We start from the raw sequence: 22709 nt of genomic DNA, 5'->3' as shown, positions 1-22709 counted from the left end.
GCTCAAAAGTCGCCTTCTCAATGAGGCCTTCCCAGACCACCCTGTTTAAAATTGAAAACCTCCCCCAGCGATGACATTCCTAATTTCCCTTACCCTGTTTTATTTTCCCCTTAGCAGTCAGCACCATACCGTATCATTTACTCTTGGCGATGTTTATTGTCTGTCTTCCCTTACTAGAATGTAAGCTCCATAAGGACAGAGATTTTGTTTGTTTAATCTATTGTATATTCTATGGACCCAGAACCATGCCTGGTACACAGTAGATGTCCAATAAGTATTTGCCAAATGAGTAAATTAATTCAGTGTTCAAAAACATCTTGAACGTGAACCAAAACATATTTGAGTACAAATCTAGCCCCAGAATCAGTAATTGTAAAAAAAGCTATTGCCCTTACATAATGGAAGGGGAGGGTCCTGGGACACACCCACTCCCTAGGAGGTTCTGCGCAGGGGTTCACACTTAATCCTTTGGGGTAGGGGTGGGTTGAAGGAGTTCACAAAGCCCATACAGCAAAGTGTAAGAACTTCCTCTTGGCCCCCCCAAATCAGCAGGGCTGAAAAAAGATCAGACATCCCCTCATCCCATCTTTCACAATTCAGGGTGACTTACTTTCCATCTTTTGAACCCCCACTCCTCCCTCCCAAGGAAGAGGAGATGGGAATAGGGAGCTGAGAGATGTACAGTCTTTGTCAACAGAGAGTCATTTATTGAGCTCCTAATGTGTGCCAGGCACCAAGGAGGAGCACACAGAGGTATTAGATAAGGTCCCAGCCTTCAAGGAGTTTCTTGATGGCTAGGGGAAAGGAAAAGGGGGTGGGCAGAAGCTGGTATCAATCACAGGCGTCTCCCTTCTCTCCGGTGGTCTTGGGAGGTAGGACCCACAAAGGGACAACTTGAATGGGTGTCCAAGTCATATATGCACTTGCCACACATGTACAAGACACACGTGCAGAGCCCACACAACTACAGAACCCGTGTATAAGACACAAGAAGTATATGTGCCACACGGGGGATGGGATTCACGTGCAGAGTCCATATGTGCATAGGCCACATGGGTAAGACACAAGAACTGCATCTCCCCCAGCCAGGTTGACTAGATGGAGGTAGGGCTCCAGGCCCGGCCAGCTAGGCCTCTCAGGGCTGGGGCTGGTACTGGCCCTCTGTGGCCGTGAAGAAGTCCTCTAGCACGCTGCGCAGGTAGTCAAAGGTGGGCCGTTCCTCTGGCCGCTCCTTCCAGCACAGCATCATGAGGTGGTATAGCTCCTCTGGGCAGTTGTCAGGTCGCACCATGCGGTAGCCTCGCTCCAGGTTCTGAATCACCTCAGGATTGGTCATCCCTAGAGGTTGATAGGAGAAAGATCAAGGATTCGGGCTTTGGAAGCCCACAGCAGGGATGATGTTTAGAATGTTTAACTGGCATGGTGTGAGCACCAATCAATCCCAAAGGATCTTGGTCCTCACCAATGGTAACAGCGTACTTCAGGTACCTGCCCAGTGTCAGTCACGCCACTTGGAGTGTCTGTTGTGGCTTAAGCACTCAAAACACGTAGATGTTGAATGTGAGACCTGGGGTGAGCCACCTCCCCTCTTTGAGCCTCAGTTTCCTCATCTGGGAAATGGATTATATAGTAGCTCCTACCTCATAGAGCTGTTATGAAAATTGAGTGAGAGTGCATATAAAGCACCAAGTATAGTGCCTGGAGAGATGCTGCATGAAGAATATCTTTGAGTATTACGATCTGGTGGGGAGAGATGGTGGCAGGTCAGGGCCCAGGACAGAATGGGAGCTCACAGACAGCATAGTGGTGAGGCTTCTCTGGCTTTGGGACCAGGCACATGAGATGCTGCATCAGGAAACCAGATAGACCCCCCAGCAAAGGCCCCTGTGTGACCCAGATTAAATAATTTGGGGGCCACTTCCTTTAAAACCCGGAAATTCAAGGACATAGATCAGTGAACTACACACCCATGGCTAGAGGCGAGAGTGCAAACTCACAGTCTACACCCAGCTTAAATATAGCCCATAGATCTACTTCGGTTTAGTCCCTATAGTGTCTTTCAACAATTTGAATCAATCACTGATATTTGGATATGGGCAAATTTTCCTAAAATTTCAACTTTTGGCTTTTGAAAAAAAGAAAGGATCTGTTTTGGGGGTCCCTATGTCTTAGTAGCAACCATCCTCTGGAATAGATGCTCACCCAGGTTCACCCAGGTCCCCATTACTCCTCATTGTCTCCTTAACCCTGAAGCCACATTTCTGTTGCCATACTTCTGTTGCCATCATACTTGTAATGTTTTTGTTGCTGTTTTGTTGTTGTTGTTGTTGTTGTTGTTGTTGTTGTTGTTAAGTAGGCTGTATGCCCAATGTAGTGCTTGAACACATGACCCTGAGATCAAAAGCCATATGCTCTACTGACTGAGCCAGCCAGCTGCCCCAATGCTTTGTTTCTTCTAAAAGAGAAATTCTCTATGGGTTCACCTCTATGGGCCCAGTGGAGGGGCAGTGAGGACACTTGGCAGGATGACTGGAGTGTGGTTCTAGCCCCGGTGCTGCCCTTGGACTCTGTGATGGGGCAAATCCCGGGCAGGGAAGTCCTTCAGGTTCTCACCTGATTCTAAGGTACTTTTACCTTCCTAGGAGCAAAGTTCTGTACATGTTGCTCCCGGGCTATGTGAAGCTTCTGCGTATCTGGCCACTGTGCTCCGTGACCTCTCTGCTCTGTCTTTGTGTTCCATTTCCTTTCCCCATAGTTTCCTAGCAAGTTACTTTAAAAAAAATTCCATCCGTCTTGGCTGAATTCAGGGGTAAAGGACTTTGTGCAGAAGCTAGAGGGTAGGAATTAGTTGTTTACATGTCTCTCTCATTCTTTAGATGGAAAGTTTCGGAGGAAAGGGAAGTCAGCATTTAGTGAGCACCTACAGGGAGTCAAACTCTTTTACAGATAGTCTCATTTTTCATATCAGGAAACTGAGGCTCAGAGAGGTAAAGTCACCTGCCTAAAGTCACTTGCTCAAAATGATGATTAATAATAAAACCTAACACTCTTAAGTGCTTCGTATGGGCCAGGTACTGTTCTAACCTCATAATTTACAGATGGGGAAAGAAAGCATGATCTGATCAAACTCAAACAGAAAGTTGGCCTGAATGGCAGATCTGGTAATAAAGGCAGGCTTCCTGCTTCGAGCCAGATCCTCTTCTACCATCCTAGGCTGCCTGTGTCTGAACTAAAGAAAAGAGCTGGGATTATTGAAGCAGGAGAGAAATCGACAGAGATGGACGCTAGCCCTGGGAGATGTGGCACCTGACTGGGCTTGCTGGAGTCCTCAGTGAATACAGGAGAAGCAGTTAGAAAGATTCAGGGACAGACGAAGTAAGTAGAAAGACATGGATTTGCTGCTTGTCCCCATTAGTCTTTCAGCTCCTGCCCTTGGCCCTGACCTGGGTAAGGGATGCGGCCATGGGTGACAATCTCCGTCAGTAGGATCCCAAAAGACCACACGTCCGACTTGATGGTGAATGTCCCGTAGTTAATGGCTTCTGGTGCTGTCCACTTAATGGGAAACTTGGCCCCTGGAGGGAGGCAGAGTGAGGTCACCTGGGTCTGTTTGGCCAGACCCTGCAGGCCCCAGACTTCCCTTGTATCCCACACCTACCCTCCCTGGCTGTGTACTCATTGTCCTCAATGAGGCGTGCTAGGCCAAAGTCTGCAATCTTGCAGCTCAGGGTGTCCGACACCAGGATATTGGCAGCCCTCAGGTCACGGTGGATGTAATTCCGTTCTTCAATGAATGCCATGCCCTCTGCAATCTGCAGGCCAGAGAGGAGGTCAGCAGTCCTGGACCAGACATCCTTACCCCACCGGGCTGTGCACTCACCCAGCCCCTCCCCAGTCTCCTTACTTGGGCTGCCATGTCCAAGAGTTTGTTGATGGTCAACTTGATGCCTGGAGGGGTCTTGAGGAAATCCACCAGGCTCCCTGTGAACAGAAGCAGAAAAGTTGCTAACTCAAGCTGGCCCAGCAGAAAGCTCCCTGATCCTTGTCCCCTAACTGGCTATTTAGAAGTAGTGTCTGACATGTGGAAAGAAGAGTAAGGGGTGAGAATGGACAAGTGTGCATTCAGGGTGAGGATGCCCAGGATACATGAAGTCTTTTCCCAGGGACTAGGATGGGGTATGCTTGGAGAAGTCTGTAAGCTTCTGATCACCAATGGGGTAGAGCTCAATGTCCTGCCCCATGTCCAAAGCCCTGCACAGTCCACATTCATAGTTGCTTCTCTTTCCTCCCCTTCGGCCTCTTTCACTCTATCCACCCTAGACAATTTTGAGGTTTTTCATATAGACCACTGGGCTCTCACCCCAAAGTCTCTTTTGTCCCATCTCTGCCTGCTAAAAATTCTACTTTTCTTTCATGGCCCAGCAAGACTATTCCTCTAGGAAGCCTCTCTAGGTCCTACCAGGCCTAATAAATTGCATCATTATCTACATTCCCCATGGCATGCTGGAATTTTCCCATGGCGAAACTCTGGTTTTCCTAGAGTTTATGCCACACAACTAAAATGAGTTTTCCCTGATAGCAGGAACATTGTTTTGTCCATCTGTGCTCCCAGTGCCTAGCCCAAAGTAAGCAGTGATAAATGTGTGCTGAATGTATTCAATGGAGTATGGAAAGAGGTGCCTGGGGGCCTGAGGGACCACATCTGGTAATAGAGGGTGACTAAGAGATGACCAGGGATGGAAGCTACTAGAACGGAGCTAGTAATTGCTAGCCCTTCTCAAGAGATTAAAAGCCTGGGTAAAGATGGCAGCAACCTGGGGTGCCTGAGTGGCTCAGTCATTTAAGCGTCTGACTTTTGATTTCGGCTCAGGTCATGATCTCACGGTTCGTGGAATCCCGCCCTCCATCAGGCTCTGCAATGACAGTGTGAGCCTGCTTGGGATTCTCTCTCTCTCTCTCTCTGCCCCTCCCCTGCTCTCTCTCTCTCTCTCTCTCAAAGTAAATAAATAAGCATTTAAAGACAGCAGCAACCTAAGTGTCCTATTATGAGTGCTGAATTAGTCACCAAAGATAAAAGCCTCACCCAGACACAGTAAATACATTGCATGAACTGCCGCTCCTGCATCCGGTCCACGGCAGATGCTGGTAATCAACCCCAGCACTTACTTCCAATGAGCCTCAGCATCCTCCTCAACACAGAACTTCAAGCAACTACCATCTGAAGTTGGCCCACATGGTAAAACCTATTTGCCACTTCCAGAATCCACTAGCCAAAAGAGTGACAGATCTTATACTCCCAAAGAATCTGAGCCAGATGACAACAAATTTATTGAACAGACACTATTCTGTCTGCTCTATATACACTGACTCTTTCATCCTCACAAAGGCCCTATGAAAAAGTTACCATTGCATTACTACCACCATTTTATAGATGAGGAAGCCATAGCAGAGGGAAGTGAAGTGATCGGCCCAAGGCCACACAATCACGAAGGCAAGATTCTAATACAGGAAGTCAGATCCTAGAACCCTTAAGGACTACTCTAAATTATTTTTGGGTGAGCCCGTTTAGATTTCTGATGTTACACTTGGGAAAAATGAGCACCAGGGATGGGACAGGGACTTGGCCTGAGTCACACAGCAAATTGGTGGCAAAGGTGGACCTAGAAACTTTTATCCACCTCCCTGGGGGCTCTCTGTCTGTCCAAAGAAGGGCAAGGGGCTCACCTAGAACTGAAAGAGAGGGATTTGGGGCAGGTCTGCCCTCCCAAGGCTCTGGGTCAAAAGGAAGATAGAAATGGGGCTAGGGACACACTCGTTTGAAATCAAGCATCCTGAGATCAAGGTAGAGCTTTGAAAAAGGCAAACAGGATTGCAGGTCAGGGAAGATGAGAAGTCAAAGCTCTTCCAGAGCCTTCCACTTTAGCCTGTGCTCCTAGACAGGCTCAGACATCACACCCTCTTCTTGTCCCTGGTGGTGACTCTTTAGAGGCCCAGAAAAACAAGAAACCCTCAGTGCTGAGCCCGGCGAAATGGCAGATCTCCTCCATCCTCTATTCAGGAGCAGAGGGAATGTGTCAGCGCCCCCCAGCGGTCAATGACAGTGGCGGCACCCACCATTCTCCATGTATTCCGTGATGATGTAGATGGGCTCCTGGGTGACCACCGCGTAGAGCCGGACCAGCCTCTGGTGTTGTAGCTGCTTCATGAGGTTGGCCTCGGCCAGGAAGGCGTCGGGGGACATGCTGCCCTGCTTCAGGCTCTTCACTGCCACCTTTGTGTGCCCGTTGTAGTACCCTGGGGCGGAGAGGGCTGGGGAGTCACTGGGAGCCGGAGCACCCAGAGCCAGGTAGCTGCCTGGACACTCTCTGGGGACTCTCACGACCTCAGCGGAAGCCTCCCCTTCTCCCCTTCCCCCGCAGTCCCGGAAGGCTTCACTCACCCATCCACACCTCCCCGAACTGGCCAGCCCCCAGCCGCTCCACCAGCTTCAGCGTCTCCCTGGGAACCTCCCACTCGTCCTCCCACCAAGGCTTCTGGGGCTTCTGGGTCTGGCAGGGGCGACTCAACCGCGTGCACAGCCCGTCCGAAGCATCTGCGAGGACAAGGGAGGGGGGTTAGGGTTGTCAATACGGCAGGACTCGGTGCCGCCACTCAGTCCCCGCTTGGCCAAGGAGAAATAGACTGGCAGGGGAGGTGTGAGGCTGTCACCCCGACACCTGGGCTATCGGGTGCCGCACCTCACCCACTGCGGGGAATGAAGGAGCGCGCTGAGAGATGGGCGGAGGGTATCCACCCAGAGGAGCTTAGGGGAGCTTAGGGGAGGCGGGCTGGTGGGGCACAGGTGAAGGCGCCTCAGGCGCACGTCGGAGGGGCTCCTGCCTGGGCTCACTGGTGTAATGGCGGACCAGCTCGTGCAGGCCAGGAAAAGTGATGCGGGGGGAGATGTAGAAGCCGCCTTTGTCCAGGTTACGGATCTTGTAATGTTTCACCACCTCTCCCTGGTTCTGGTCGAAGTCCCGCACGGACAGTGAAAACGATCCTGGGTGAAAGAATGGGTGAACGAATGCAAAAAGAGGGAGAGGGTGCGCCCTGCGAAGGGCGCCCCTAGTCCCGCGCCCCTTCCCTGGGATCTAGCGGCACACACCTCCGAGCCGCGGTCCGGCTCCCGAGCCGCCCCGCCCCCGCCCCCGCGGCCCCGCCCAGCCGCTCACCCGCGGTGCTCTCGCTCTCCCGGATCAGGAAGGAGCCGTGCGTGTTCCCGGGCGCCAGGAGCTGCCGTTCCGCGTCCTTGCGGCTCAGGTTCTTGAAGAACCAGCTGCGCAAGGCAGAAGCGAAGGCAGTCTTGTGTTGTTGGTCACTTCTTCCTCCATCGCCCTCAAGCATTCACCACTACCCCCCCCCCCCAGCACCCCTCCTCTGCTCCCATCCTTCGCCACGAGGAGTCCCCACTTACGGTTCGGGCTCCAGGCTGTTCGCTTTGGCCACGAAGTTGAAGGGGATGAAACCTTCCTGGCCCGTGGTCAGGGACTGCGCCTTCCACCACTCGCCGCTCCTGCGCGACAGAGGCAGTCAGTGGGGTCGGCCTGGCCTTGGATTCGGCTGGAAACCTTCAAAGCCTCCAGTTACACCATGCCACCCCCGCCTCCAGCCCGGCACTCCGGAGCCTCCCATTTTGTCCCAAGGGCTCCCGCTGCGTGCCACTCAGGGGCCGCGCGGTACAGGGGATCCCTGCTCCCTCCCACGCTCCCGTGGGGCAAGGATGGGTGGCATGGAGAGGACACTCACTGCTCCAGGATACGGAGCTGTTCACCCTTCTCGAAGCCCAGGTCTCCATCGTGAGAGGGCTCATAGCTGTGCAGAGCGATAACCAGGTTGTCTGTAAAGACAGGGGTGGGGGTGGGGGTCAGGGAGAACCAGCCTGGATAGGCTGGAAGCACAGAGTTCAAGAGCTACAGGGCAGCGAAGAAGATCAGGGACAAGAGAGGCAAGACAAGGTAGAGAGTGGATAGGGAGATGGGAGACAAGAGCCAAGGATCCACAGGCCTTAACTTTCAGGCCCCACTGGTTGTGAGGTCACCTTGCAATGGTGAGGCTGGGGGATTGAAGCCTTCGTAGGTAACTAGTGGATCCCTCACATCAGAGCCATTCCGCATGGGCAGCTGTAGGGTGGGGGGTGAAAATGGGGTCAGAGAGCAAAAGACTGGTCAGATACTGGCTCCCCTCCCCACTGTTCTCACTTCTCCAGCTTGGCTGGGTCTTGTCCCTGAATTTACCAGCTACTCAGAAGAGTCCCTTCCCCTCTCTCAGCCTCCTTTCCTTTCAGTTTCCAAGGGGAGAAGACCACTCTGTTATTCCAGTGGTGGTTTCTTTCTCCTGGTTTGTGTCCTCCACCAGACTCCCTCGCCAAGTCAGTCCCCTGTCTTGCCTCTTACCGTGGCCTTGCCATCCAGTGGGACTATCGGGTAATGGCAGTTCTCACACACATCGATGTTTTCCATCCAGTCATCTTCAGGGTTTGAGCTGCAGCTACAGCCCATGGTCCCTGGGGGAATGGAGAGGGGGCTGAAGGGGCTCCCCCAAGATCTACTTCCCGGACATCAGACATCCTAGGGCCTTGCCCTGGGAATTTCCACAAGTACCTGAGATTGTCAGGCCCCCAACCCCCATTCACCAGCCACAGAAAAGCTGAAATGAGGTCCTAGCTCCAGACTGGTGCTCCCTCTGAGCCCCCAGGCCACAAGTAAAGTCGCACATGGGCCCCCACTGAGCCCTAGGCCCCGCCCTCCCACCTGGGGTGGGCAAACCGCCACAGCTACCTTTGTTAGCCTACTTGCCCACTTCCTGCCTCTCCCCCAACCCTCTCTCTCTCTCTCTCTCTCTCTCTGCCCATCCCCCACATTGGAGGAATACCTACTAAAGTTCACACACACTTCCCCAGGCCGTGGAGGAGACCTGAATTTTCATCTTCCCCTACCAGAGAGGTGTGTGCACCCCACCTCCTATTTACAATTCCCCTTTCTAGCCAAGGAAGCCAGCCAAATGGCAGACTCCTGCTCCCTAATGTCAGCGGTCAGGCCCCAGCCTCCCCAACCCCCCCGCAACAAGTCTCCTTCAGAGGGTTCTTTCTGATTCTCACCAGCAGAAAAACCTTCAGCGACACTATTGACCATAACTTTTCTATTTGTTTGCTTGCTTAAGCAGTGGAAACTTTTTGTCAGATGGAAATCAAGCAGAACGCAGAACCTCATAGATAAAACAGGTACAAGTGGGGCTGTTCTGCCTGAAACAGAGTAGACTGGACGCCTCATTGTGAAGCCCCCAGGAGTCCTGAGAGCATCTCCTTCCTGGGGCTTCTTCTCCGAACTGCTTAGAAATCACTAGTCCTCAGATAAAATTAACCACTCAAGACCCCCTTTTTTTTTTATCTTTTTTTTTTTAACCTTTATTTATTTTTGAGACAGAGAGAGACAGAGCATGAACAGGGGAGGGTCAGAGAGAGAGGGAGACATAGAATCTGAAACAGGCTCCAGGCTCCGAGCTGTCAACACAGAGCCCGACGCGGGGCTCGAACCCACAGACCGTGAGACCATGACCTGAGCTGAAGGCAGACGCTTAACTGACTGAGCCACCCAGGCGCCCCAAGACCCTTTAATATCAAGATCAAATCCACCTCCGTGGTCTATTCTGCTACACACACACACACTCACACTCACACAGCCTTCATTTTTATCTACTCTTGCCTTTTCCAAACACCCCATGCTATTTTCTTACTCCATACCTTTGCACGTGTGGCTCCCCTACCTTGAATGCTCTCTTGTCTACCTACTGAACTAACTCAACCTTCCAGGCTCAGCTCAAATATCACCTACTCTGTGAAGCCCTCCTACAACACTCCACTCAAACGAGTTGTCAACTTAGCACTGAGTATCATGACTGGACTGATTTTATGTGTCAGTCGCACTGCATTTCCCACTCCCTTGATGAGAGGTGGATTCATCCAGAACAGAAGCTGTGCTTTATTTGCCTAAATGCTCCAGCACCCAGAACTAGTTGTCATTAATAAATGTTGACTAGTACGCGGAGGATTCATGCATCCCATCTTCCAGGATCTTAGAAGCCACCAAGCCTAACTTCTGATCTTAGATGAGCAAACTGAACCTTAGATAAGCAGGCCCGGAGAGGCCTGCTTAAACTCACCCCATTTGGGGCGCCTGGGTGGCTCAGTCAGTTAAGCAGCCGACTCTTGATTTCAGCTCAGGTCAAGATCTCACTGTTCATGAAGTTTGAGCCCTACGTTGGGCTTTGCACAGAGAGTGGAGCCTGTTTAAGATCCTCTCTCTCTCTCTCTCTCTCAAAAATAAATAAACTTAAAAAAAAAAAACAACCTCACACAACCTATTTGGGAGAGAACAAAGCTGGAGATGCTAATCCATGCTGGGACCAAGTAGAAGTGGAGGGAGGGTAGTGGAGATTTTTTTGGTTTGCAAGACTTAAGGACACATGTCAATTGTATCTCAATTCAAAAAAAAAGGGGCGCCTGGGTGGCGCAGTCGGTTAAGCGTCCGACTTCAGCCAGGTCACGATCTCGCGGTCCGTGAGTTCGAGCCCCGCGTCGGGCTCTGGGCTGATGGCTCAGAGCCTGGAGCCTGTTTCCGATTCTGTGTCTCCCTCTCTCTCTGCCCCTCCCCCGTTCATGCTCTGTCTCTCTCTGTCCCCAAAATAAATAAACGTTGAAAAAAAAAAAATTTTTTTAAAAAAACAAAACAAAAAAAAAAAAGACTCAGGATGCCTGGCTGGCTCCATTGGTGGAGTATGTGACTCTTGATCTCAGGGTTGTGGGTTCAAGCCCCACGCTGGGTGTAGAGATTACTTGAAAATAAAATCTTAGGGGCGCCTGGGTGGTGCAGTCGGTTAAGCGTCCGACTTCAGCCAGGTCATGATCTCACGGTCCGTGAGTTCGAGCCCCGCGTCAGGCTCTGGGCTGATGGCTCAGAGCCTGGAGCCTGTTTCTGATTCTGTGTCTCCCTCTCTCTCTGCCCCTCCCCCGTTCATGCTCTGTCTCTCTCTGTCCCAAAAAATAAATAAACGTTGAAAAAAAAAATTAAAAAAAAAAAGAAAAAAGAAAAGAAAATCTTAAAAAATAAACAAGCAAACAAAACAAAAAACTCGAAGACGGGCCTCAGAATCAGAGAGACCTAAGTTCAAACCCCAGTTCTGACGCTTACTGTATGACTGCTGAAATCATTCTTCCTAAGCTTCACTTTTCCTTTTCTGTCAGAGGGGTCTTAGCATCCCTTTCTCATAAGCTTGCACAAATGTTAGCTTAGTTTAGAGCTTAGAAAGACTTCCACCACTGCTCATTTTGCCCTCCCAGGCCCTACTTTGGAGGATGGGAGAATGGAATTGGTAGATAATCCAATGTTTCTTTTATTTCTTTCTTTTTTTTTTTAAGTTTATTTGGGGGGGGGGGGGGGGGGGGGGGCAGAGAGAGGGGGTGAGAGAATATCCCAAGCAGGCACCACACTGTCAGTGTAGGGCCTGACGCAGGGCTCAGTCTCAGGAACCATGAGCTCACGACCTGAGCCGAAATCAAGAGTTGGACGCTTAAACGATTCAGCCACCCAGGCCTCCCTTGAAAGTCATGTTTGTCAAACTGAGATACTCAGGACCCTTCATGGATGCCAGAAGTCATGGGTGTGTGTCTTCTCAGAACATGAGTGTTACTTGACCTTATTCATAGAGTTAAGCAAACATAGACCTATTGTGGAGGAAAATGTAAAACGTACGTGGAACTTTAAGCCAAATCAAGAGACTTTCAAGGAAAAGGATACACATTCACTCTCCCTGCTCCTGTGAGGAGTCCTGGAGTGTGGGGGAGAGACATTCGAGAAATCCTGCTCAACCAGAGTCTACCCATCTGTGGCTGTAAATGGCTTTTTGACAGCTAATTTCATTATGGCTAGGAACTAATGAGCAGCAAACGCCTCCAGAGAAGCCCTGATATCAATCTGGAAGCAGCCAAAGACGAGCTGAGCTATGGGTGAGGCCGTGAGCATCGCGTTGTTTGCGATATTCAAACAGGCCTTGGAAGATCACAGGTTGATTGTACTGTATAGAGAACGCCAACATCAGATGGAGTTGGACTGAGATCGTAGGGCCCATCTAGGCTGACATTCTCAGAGGCTTCAGAAAAGGGTAAGAGACAGAAAAGTTTGGGGTTGAGGTAAGGGGATGAATTTGGATGCGATAGCGAGGAGAAGCCAGTGGAGGGGCCAGAAGAAATCCAGGTTGGAGATCACAGGGCTGGAAGCTGGTGCCTGGTCCAGGCTGGAGTCACGCGGGGAAGGGAAAAGAGACACAGGGCCTTGGGCCACGGTCCAGGACAGCATGCAGACAGGATCTATATCATGGACTAAATCTGGGCCTACCAGAGAGGACCTGACATCCCTAGTTACTAGGGCCAGGGGTGCCTAGGTGGCTCAGTCAGTTAAGCTTCAGACATTTTTTTTTTTTTCCTTTTCCTTTTTCTTTAAAAAAAAAAAAAATTTAACATTTATTCATTAAAAAAAATTTTTTTTAATGTTTATTTATCCTTGAGAGAGACAGAGAGACAGAGCATGAGCAGGGGAGGGGCAGCGAGAGAGGGAGACAGAATCTGAAGCAGGCTCCAGGCTCTGAGCTGTCAGCACAGAGCCCGACGCGGGGCTCGAACTCACGAGCTGTGAGATCATGACCTGCGCCAAAGTTGGACTTTCAACCGACTAAGCTACTCAGATGCCCCAGACTTTTTTTTTTTCCCTCAAAAAAAGTTGGGTTTTTTTTTTCAAGTATATTTATTTTGAAGTAGGGGGAGGAGCAGAGAGAGAGGGAGAGAGAGAGACCCAAGCAGGCTCTGTGCTGTCAGCCAGATGCGGGGCTTAAACCCACGAATCCATGAAATCCCGACCTGAGCTGAAATCAAGAGTCAGATGCTTAACCCACTGAGTTACCCAGGTGCTTCAAGCATCAGACTCTTGCTTTCAGCTTGGGTCTTGACCTCAGGGTTGCGAGTTTGGCCCGTGTCCGGCACTCATTAGGCATGGAGCCTACTTAAAAAAAAATTGAGGCACCTGGGTGGCTCAGTCGGTTGAGCGTCTGACTTCAGCTCGGGTCACGATCTCACAGTTCTTGGTTCAAACCCCACTTCAGGCTCTCTGCTGTCAGCACAGAGCCTACTTCGGTCAGATTCTCTGTCCCTCTCTCTCTCTCTGTCCCTCCTCTCTCTGTTCATCCTCTCTCTCTCTCTCAGAATAAATAAATAAATAAGCATTAAAAAATAAAAATTAATCAACATTTAAAAATATATAAAAATATATACTGGAGTCGGGAATGGGGAAGAAGTCAAACCTGTCCTGATTAAGCCCAAAGGAACTCTAACTCTTCTGGGGAATCTGACCCCAGAATTTCCTCTATGGCTTGTCCTGTGCTCCTGGAGGCCTCCAGCAGCAGGTAGCACATCCAGCCCTCTACAAAAGTCTAAGCTGTGGAGTGTAGGGCCAGGCAGCCATCATGAGACCTTGGGGTCCGACAATGCCAGAGAGGATTTTGGTGAGTGGCTCCCGCTACTGGGAGCTCCATGTTTCTGGGAGGCCCCAGGATGATGCTGGAGGCCTGCAGATTATTTCAGTATTTCAAAAAGCCTGAAGGGAAATTGCACTATAATTTGTTTCTTAGTTTGACAAATTATATGATGGTTTCTTCAATGCATACTTGATTAAGTCTCTGATTAAAATTTAAATTAGAAAACAAGAAAATGAGCACCTAAACAAAGTAACTTCAAAACCATGAGACCTGGGGGGTGGGGGGGACTACAACAAGGAAAAAGGGCAAAGAAGCCTGGGAGGGAAGAGCTTAGAAGCACTGGTGTAATTTACCAGCCTTGTTTTATTTTTATTTTTTTAACGTTTATTTATTTTTGAGACAGAGCATGAACAGGGGAGGGTCAGAGAGAGGGAGACACAGAATCTGAAGTAGGCTCCAGGCTCTTAGCTGTCAGCACAGAGCCCGACGCGGGGCTCGAACTCATGGACCGCGAGATCATGACCTGAGCCGAAGTCGGCCGCTCAACCGACTGAGCCACCCAGGCGCCCCACCAGCCTTGTTTTAAAGGTGGAGACTCTGGGGGATCAGAGAGGTTGAGTGATTTTCCCAATAGCACATGAGGACTCTAGGCAGAGGTGAAACTCAGATAAGGCTACCTACCAAGCTTTCTCCTCTACTCTTTACTCCTTGGGAAGTCCTCTAAAGAGGGTGGAGGATCCTGAGGGGCCATGGAGGAAACAGGGCAGGGGAGGAGGTCTGACAGGGTGGGGAACCGCTCTTCATCAAAACTTTGATCATTGTGCTGTTAACAAAGGCCTTTTTCTGCAAGACGATTCTCCTTCCACCTAGAATGCATGTTTCTGAGTGTACATTTAGCCAATTGGTGAATGCAAGTCTGCGTATATGAAGGCGGATGATTCTGTGAACATCGTGCTTATGTGTGCATACCCATGGGCTTGTCCAAGGCTGTTTGTGCAGACGGATGTATCACAGAATGGGGGTATGTATAGTTTGTGCCTGTCCCTGTGTAGTTGTGAGATCGTATATGCATACATCTATTTATACACAATGTGGGTCCCATCCTTCTGGTCTTAGTTTGACAAAGATTGCTGGGTAGCCAAAATAATCTAATCAGGTTAGGAAACGAGGCCAGTAAAAAGAAAATCAAAATTAAATCTTAATATAAACGTCTCATTGTCTGAAAGAAAGGAAAAGAAGATGAAGACAAAACAGATCCAGAGAATCCCCAGGGCTCTCAGCCCCAGCAATGAGGTAGATTCTGGGGTGAGTGAAACAGGACATTCTCTTCTCCCAACTCTGGAATTCGAGGTCAATAGCAGGAATTTTATAGATCTAGACCTCCTCTGACTAGGGTCTGTAATGTTCTCGGTCAAATTCAAAGCTGCCCATGGTCCACAGAGCACTTTGTGCCAATTATAAAGAGCCACCCCTCCCTGGGGTTTCAAACTTGGAGAGTAGAGTGAGGGCCAGATGTCAGTCCCCACCCCTTCATGACCCTCAGCATAGTGCCCAACACATGCAGCAGTGGCCCTGCTCACACTGTGTAGAACTGATCAAAAATCCCAGGCTCTGTGCAGCTCCTGGACTGGATTGTCTAAACCCAGGGCTGTTTAGGGCTCATATCACCATGAGTTCTGATTTTTGCCAACCTGTTCACCTTTATCAACTCCGTAGACATTATCTCGCCTGGCTGCCTAGAATGTGTTTTGTCCCCTTGAAGAAGAAAAAAAAAAAAAAAGGGGCAACACTTTTTCTCCCCTAAACTGTAAACGTATTCATTTATTGAACATTCTGTCCAAAATGTGTGCCAGCTTCTTGCCAGGAATTCTTGGTCAAGAGCAGACAGGCTATTCCAATGCAGACCATTGTGGTACTTTGGGCCACCTTGTGGCAAAATCTGTCAGGAATCACTTAAAACATTTTCTTGGCCTTTTCCTTTGACCAAGATTTGGTTGTTAGCACGGTTGTATATGTTCAATGAACAGCCTTGCCTATGGAGGCCTACGCAGAACCCTCATCATGGTACTTAGGAATCAGGGTTGGTAGGCATGGTAAATAATTTCTAACGGATAGAACAGGGATGTGTCCTGAGTTCCTTTGTGATATAACACCCCCCGTTTTTTTTTTTTAAACCACAGAGAACAAAAAAGATAAGCTTTCTCTTAAATGCAAACAAGATGAATTTATTCTCACGAAACTGAGAGTGGCTTGACCGTAATGGCAGAGGGCCTCTGGGCAGGTTACTAAACCTCTCTGAGCCTCTCTCCATTCCTTCATCTGCAAAATGGGAACTAAAACAGGATCTCCACGGAGGGCTGTTGTAAGCATTATATGTGAGATATAGATGATCCCATAAATAAAGCGTTTAGCATGTGCTTGGCACATAGGGAGAACTACGTACATGAGAGTTCACCTGACCCTTGAATAACAGGGCTTTGAACCGTGGGGCTCCACTTATGTGTGGATATTTTACAGTAGAGTACTATAAGTGTATTTCCTCTTCCTTATGATTTTGCCTTTCTTTTTTTTTTTCCAAAGATTTTATTTTTAAGTAACCTCTACACCCAACATGGGGCTCGAAGCTACAACCCCAAGATCGAGAGTTGCATGCTCTACCGGCTGAGCCAGCCAGGTGGTCTGTCTTCCTTATGATTTTCTTAATAACACTTTCTTTTCTCTAGTTTCCTTTATTGTATCAATACAATGTATAAAACATACAACATGCAAAATATAAGTTAATCTGGAGCCTCTGGGTGGCTCATTGGGTTGAGCATCCAACTCTTGATTTCAGCTCAGGTTATGATCCCAGGGTCATAGCATTGAGCCCTGAGATAGAAGCCCTGCTCAGGGTGGAACCTGCTTACAATTCTCTCTCGGGGCACCTGGGTGGCTTAGTCCATTGGGCGTCCATCTTCGGCTCAGGTCATGATCTTGCAGTTGGTGAGTTCCAGCCCTACATCTGTACCACATCTGCACCATCAGTGTGGAGCCTGCTTGGGATTCTCTCTTTCTCCCTGTCTCTCTCTCTCTCGGCCCCTCCCTCACTTGCACTCTCTCTCTCAAAGTAAGTAAATAAGCTTAAAAAAAAAAAAAAGATTTTCCCTCTCTCTCTCTTCCTCTCTCTCTCTCTCCCTCTGCCCCTCTCCCTTGCTTGTGCTCGCTCTCTAAAAATAAAAAATAAACAAATAAATAAAAATGGACAAAATATGTGTTAACCAACTGTTTATGTTATCAGTAAGGCTTCTAGTCAACAGTAGGCTATTAGTAAAGTCCTAGGGGGATCAAAGTTATACCAGGATTTTCTTTGAATGTTTTTTTTTATTTTTGAGAGAGAGACAGAGTGTGAGCAGGGGAGGGGTAGAGAGGGAGGGAGACACAGAATCTGAAACAGGCTCCAGGCTCTGAGCTGTCAGCAGAGCCCAATGTGGGGCTCGAACTCATGAACCATGAGATCATGACTTGAGCCGAAGTCGGCCGCTTAATCAACTGAGCCACCAAGGCACCCCAGTGCAGGTATTTTTGACTATGCGGGTAGTCAGCGCCCCTGACTGTATGTAGTTAAGGGTCAACTGTAGTTAAGTCTTTGGGCAGCTGAACGTTACACACCGCAGATTTTCGACTGCGTGGGGTGGGAGCCCAACAACCCTGTTGTTTAAAGGTCAACTCTATTATTCGCGGCTAACATGAGCATTTCATTACAACAGCCTTAAACATTTTCCAGTCTAAACGCTAATATTAGCTATTATCAATTATTTTCCTTTTCCTTTGTGATTTTGAGCATTTCCATAGACCACCTTTTCACCTTGAATATATTTACCTAAAATGGAATATATTTATCTACCATAAATGGAAAATCAGTATCACCATCCATAAACAGAAATCAGGGTACATTAAAACAAATTCATAATATCATCTGTAAATTCAAATTCATTACCCCCTAATATCACTCACGTACATCGGTGGTGCACAGGCCATATTTTGGGAAATGTTACAACACGAGCCAGAGCTTTGGGCTTAGACGTCTGTTGGTGAGTTAGAGAAGGGACAATTTTCTTTCTTTCTTTCTTTTTTAGTGTTCATTTATTTATTTTGAGAGAGAGAGAGAGAGAGAGAGAGAGAGCACATGCAAGCAGATGAGGGGCAGAGAGAGAGGGAAAGAGAATCCCAAGCAGGTGCCCGATGCGGGGCTCGATCTCATGAACTCTGAGATCAGGACCTGAGCCAAAATCAAGAGTCACACATTCAACCAACTGAGCCACCCAGGTGCCCCATGGAGGGACAATCTTCTTAACTGGTCAGCCTACTGACAAAAGTTGCACGGATATCTCTCTGTGCCAAGCTCTGTTCTAGCGCTGGTGACACAGAGGTGAGCAGATCAAGAGGTTCCTGTCCTTTTGGCCCTGCCCTCTCTGACAGAGGTGGGTGCCCCTCTGGCAGATCACTCCATTTTCCCAGGAGGCCACAGGCCTGTCTTCACCTTACTGATTGGTAATGTCTATGACTCACAACAACACTGGCAACGCAAAACAGCAATACTTGTCAGGAAGTAGCATTTCAAAATCACCACCATTACCCATTTACCAAGCGAACGGTTAGCTGAAGCTGTTGAAGAGAGAAGGACCGTCTCCAGGTATTGACATGGAAAGACATCCCAGTTATAACGTGGCAAGCAAAAAACCCAAGACCAAAAAACATGGCGAGCAAGTTACAGAACAGAATGTAGAATGGAAGCCTACTTGCATGTAAATGGGCATCTATAAGAGGATTCTTTTAAGCCACGTGCTGTGCTAATACTTTATTTGCATGTTTCCATGTAATTCTCATACTAATCCTATCAAGTAAATGCTATAATGAACCCCATTTTACACATGCAAAAACTGAGGCACAAATGAGGTAAAACGATTTGTTTGAGGCCTCATAACAAATAAGTAAGTGGTAGAGTGGTGATTTGAACCTTGGTCTACCTCCAGAGCCTGGGCTTCTAACCACGACACTTGTCAGCAGCCACACATAGGAAACTCTGGAAACTGTTCGCGGTGAACACATCCCAGAAGTGAGGTTGGAGGGGGCTGTGTTTCTTATATTTCTGTTCATGCCTCTGTACCGTTTGAATTTTTTGTAACAGCCGTGTGCTAATTTTGTCACTGGAAAACAAAAAACAACAAAAAAAAACCCACCACCAATGCAAAAACCCTGCCAAGAGATACGATCATTCGAGGAGGATTCACTGTACAGCCTACTCTTCTGTTCCTCTCCCTATCACAAGAAAAGTAGGCGTGGAATAGATGATCAGGGGGAGAAAAGGTTCTGTGACCAAAGAAGTTTGGGAAATGATGAGTTGGACAAAATCAATCAGGCCCCTACTCTGGGGGAACTTTCAAAGCTTTTACAAGCTGACATTGACTATGAAATTAACATGCGTTGGGCTGGTTGGTAGCTGAGGCCATGTGGATTTGGCCCCAAGACCATTTTCTCTCCAGGTGCCTCATGAGACTGGTGTTTTATTGTTGTTGTTGTTGTTGTTGTTTAATATTTTTTAATGTTTATTTTTGAGAGGGAGAGACAGAGAGAGAGAGAGAGAGAGAGAGAGACAGAACATGAGCAGGGGAGGGGTGGAGAGAGAGGGAGACACAGAATCCGAAGCAGGCTCCAGGCTCTGAGCTGTCAGCACAGAGCCCATCAAGGGGCTCGAACTCACTAACTGTGAGATCATGACCTGAGCTGAATTCAGACACCCAACCGACTGAGCCACCCAGGCACCCCGTGAACTGCTGTTCTTCAGAACAAGTGTTGGAAACACAGCACCAGGCACTTTAAGCCAACACTGAAGTTTGGCCACATCCCTGGATGATGGTATCTTGGTCTTGCCTGCCCCCATCCCACCCTCACACCCAGCTCCCCTCAGCATTGCTTTCACTAAACGGAGCTTGGCCTTGAAGTCATCAGCCTGTGAGGGGATGTATATAGCCTTGTAACATCCAATGTGTGTTGTGTGTGTAGACCCTGACTCTGCTTCTGCCCACATATGCACACACGCAATGTCTGATGATATGTCTGGTGTTTGGGATAGGGAGTGCATGCGTGTGTGTGTGTGTTGAAGCTGTTGGGGGGACTCTCCTCTAAAGTAGACCCTGTGGCTCAGCCTAGAATTCTCACACCCACCATACACAGGAAACAAGCTCATTTGCAAAGCTATACCACAAGTGTGAGGGGACGGGGTTCACTGGCCTGCCAAGGTGCTGAGTAGGTGTAATTCTGGGTGTGAACAGCCCTCCTTTTGGTGCACCATTTACAGGAGGAGGGACTGCCTAACCTCCGTTAAGCACCTACTATGTGTCAAGTACAACCCAGGGCACATGACAGGCCCCACAAACAGTCTGTAAGGGAGAAATTGATTATTGCCTCTTTACAGATTAATGATCTGGAGTTTGGAGTCTGGAGAGACAAAGGCAATACCATTTGAGGAAATGCCAGCCCCAGAATTGTACCTGGGTCGGCCTGTTCCTGAAACCTATGTTCTTTGCACTATACCATAGCCATCCACTCTCTGGTGTTTGGTTTTGCGCTACCCTCATGGTACCCAAGAAACAGAAACCAGGGACAGTGACCTTGGCTCCTGTCATAGGTGCTTTCCAAAAAGGGCCTTTGCCCTTCTCAGAACTGTGTTGACTCTTCCAGGGAGCCTTCCAGGTCACCCAAGGGAAGTCTTCTGTAGTCTTGGCCCTTATCTCATTCTCTTGCCCTGTCACTTGGCCCTTTACCCTTTGAGAAGAACCTCTGTCCATGAGCCTGGAGGGCGAGGGGCCCTGCGTCATCTCTCAGCACATGCTGGCAGAATGAGGGGGTGCAGGTCCAGGGTGCGGATGGGCCCCCCCCCCCCCGAGGCACAGGGAGAGCCAGCATGTTCTCCAGCCCTCACAAAAGGCTACAGGCATCAGGCTTGGGGACGAGAGAAAGACTGGGACACACTAGGTGGAAATCGTGTGTCAAGGAAAACTCCAGCAGTGGAGGGTGGGGTAGGGGGACCCTGGAAAGTCTGGCTCACACGGAGATGCCCCCCATAAACTGAAGGCTCAGAGTTAGAAAGTGAGGGGGTGGGCAGGTAGCTGACTATGCCTACCTGGGCCTCCACCTTCCCGGGGTTTGAAGCAGCAATCTGCAGTACCAGCTGGCCCTGTACATGCAGGTGGGGGGGGGGGGGGTGCTGAGGCCAGAGAGCGCCAGGGGGGGGGGGGGGGGGCCGGGGAAGGACATCCTGTGACACCTGGCAGGGGCAGGAATGGCAACTTTCCAGATGGAAGCGTGGACGTTCCTTACCCAGGGCCGCCTGTGCCCCTGTCTGGGATAAAAATAGCCTTTCCTCTGCCCTTTCCTTTCCATTCTCTCTCCTTCAACTTCCCAGCCTCTGGTCAGATGCTTCCACCCTGGAGGCCCCATCCCTGCCCTCCTGCATCCATGTGCTCCCAATAGGAGACACCCCAGGCTCTCCAGCACTGCTGGTCACTGAGGCTAAAATCACTTGTCACGTGTCCATCTGGATGCTCTGGGTGACTCTTCTGTCTCAATCCCTCTCTCTCAATCCCTCTCTCTCTCTCTTTCTCAGAAGATGCTTGTCACTGGGGTCTGTCCCAGCCATCAGCAGGATTCCTGGAACCCCTGACTCAAGACTGACCATCATCACCCTGCCCAGTGGGGTGGGGGGCAGTCCTAGCCTAGGCCACCACCCTCTCCCAGGGCCTGACCCTGCCACTGCCTTGCTGAGTGGCTGCAAGGAGGGGGCGTTTGCCCTCTCTGGGCCTCAGGAGGCTCATCCATCAATGGGATCAGGGACTGGACTTGGGGATTTCTGAAGGCCTTTTCAACGCCTGACAGTACATGCACCAGATCTCCAAGAAGATGCTGCCAGTGAGGGAGGGACCAGTGCAGACAGCGTGGCAGAGGCGAGAGGCAAGAGCTACGTAGGAAAGGGGGCCTCCAGCTGTACCGCACGCCGCCCACCTGACCTCTAGTGAGGCTTTTCTATCCCCCTGCCCCGCCTGTAGGGCTGCTGAATACCCAGGGAGCCGCGCCCCATGCCCGGGTGCAGCACCACCCTCCCCCAGTCGGTCCTCCCACCACAGTCCTAGACCCCTGTTCCCAGTACTCCTTACCTGCCCAGCCCAGGAGCCCTCCAGCCCCATTCACATGGTCCTCCTGGCCTAGCCTGGCAGCTCACACACAGTTTCAGCTCCCCTCGCCGAGGTAGCCACCGCCTGTCTTAGCGCGCCCACGTCCCACCCTGACTTCCTGCCTCCTCCTAAGGGCTCCGCAGCCAACCGGGGCCCCAGCAGCCCAACCACAAGCCTCCAGCACCCCAAGCTTCCTGCTGCCATAGCCCCCAGCTCCTCAGCCCCTGGGGGTCCTTTACATCTCCAGCCCACCGGAGGGGGGCTCTTAGAGCTGAAGAAAAGGTACCTGATGGAACCTCCCTCCTGCCCCCCGGGGGCGACCTGGACAAGAGATTCAAGGGCAGCCTTTATATCTCAATGAGCAAGGGGCAAGCAGACATACACTCGGCTTTTGGTGAAAGACAAGTGGCACTGCTGTCACAGTCTGAGAGCTGAGTGACCTTTTCATTACAGTCTAAGAGAGGGACTTTGGAATCAGAGGAGAGAGCGCTCTCCCTGTTCAATCATTGGAGAGCAGACCACCTTATGTTACAGTCAGATGTCAGGTTAACAAATAACTATGGCAAAACAACAGTCATGCCATCTCAGGGCTCAGGACGATACCTTTATTAGAGTCAGAGGGTAGGCTAATAACCCCCTTCTTATAGACAGAATGCTGGACAACAATCTGTTTAAGGAAGCAGGCAGGACAACCCCGCGTTTTCAAGACGACAGAGTCACAGCCCCTGTTGCGGACAGAGGACAGGGCAAGCCCCCACTAATTAGGACGACATTTCTAATTCAGGATGAGGCAAGGACACAGCCCCTGTTAGAAATATGGGGCCTGCCACCATCTCCTGCAACAAGTGGGAGACAAACACGCCTGCCCAGGGACCCAGGTGCAGGTAGCTGACTGGCAGGACTTTCTGTTATAGGCGGGAGACAGGAACCTTGTCACAA

General features: G+C 49.9%; 1 protein-coding gene across 2 annotated transcripts; it reads right to left on the bottom strand.

The window, feature by feature from the left end:
* Positions 1-679: 679 nt before the first annotated feature.
* On the bottom strand, positions 680-21880 carry LCK (LCK proto-oncogene, Src family tyrosine kinase). 2 transcript variants are annotated; one of them, XM_040467936.1, is made up of 13 exons: positions 21753-21880; positions 8433-8542; positions 8078-8159; positions 7786-7876; positions 7454-7552; positions 7212-7315; positions 6890-7039; positions 6440-6592; positions 6115-6294; positions 3905-3981; positions 3659-3812; positions 3444-3575; positions 680-1338 (listed from the first exon to the last, which is right to left on the bottom strand). In XM_040467936.1, exons 2-13 carry the CDS (start codon positions 8535-8537, stop codon positions 1136-1138), a joined length of 1530 nt encoding a protein of 509 aa, XP_040323870.1. In that variant the 5' UTR covers positions 8538-8542; positions 21753-21880; the 3' UTR covers positions 680-1135. The 2 variants fall into 2 exon arrangements, with proteins under 2 accessions (XP_040323870.1, XP_040323864.1); XM_040467930.1 differs by lacking the exon at positions 21753-21880 and adding an exon at positions 8640-8724.
* Positions 21881-22709: the final 829 nt, after the last annotated feature.

This window comes from Herpailurus yagouaroundi, unplaced genomic scaffold, assembly GCF_014898765.1.
Source record: "Herpailurus yagouaroundi ecotype Mexico unplaced genomic scaffold, PumYag 77, whole genome shotgun sequence".
NCBI lineage: Eukaryota > Metazoa > Chordata > Mammalia > Carnivora > Felidae > Herpailurus > Herpailurus yagouaroundi.
This window is presented reverse-complemented; position numbering and strand designations above follow the sequence as displayed.

Coding starts and splice junctions, on each gene's coding strand:
- LCK (XM_040467930.1), bottom strand. CDS start 8,667: ATGGGGGTTGGGGGCCTGACAATCTCAG. Junction 8,160..8,432: donor CACTGGATGGCAAGGCCACG/GTAAGAGGCAAG, acceptor CCCACCCTACAG/CTGCCCATGCGGAATGGCTC. Junction 1,339..3,443: donor TGGCCGCATCCCTTACCCAG/GTCAGGGCCAAG, acceptor ATCAACCTCTAG/GGATGACCAATCCTGAGGTG.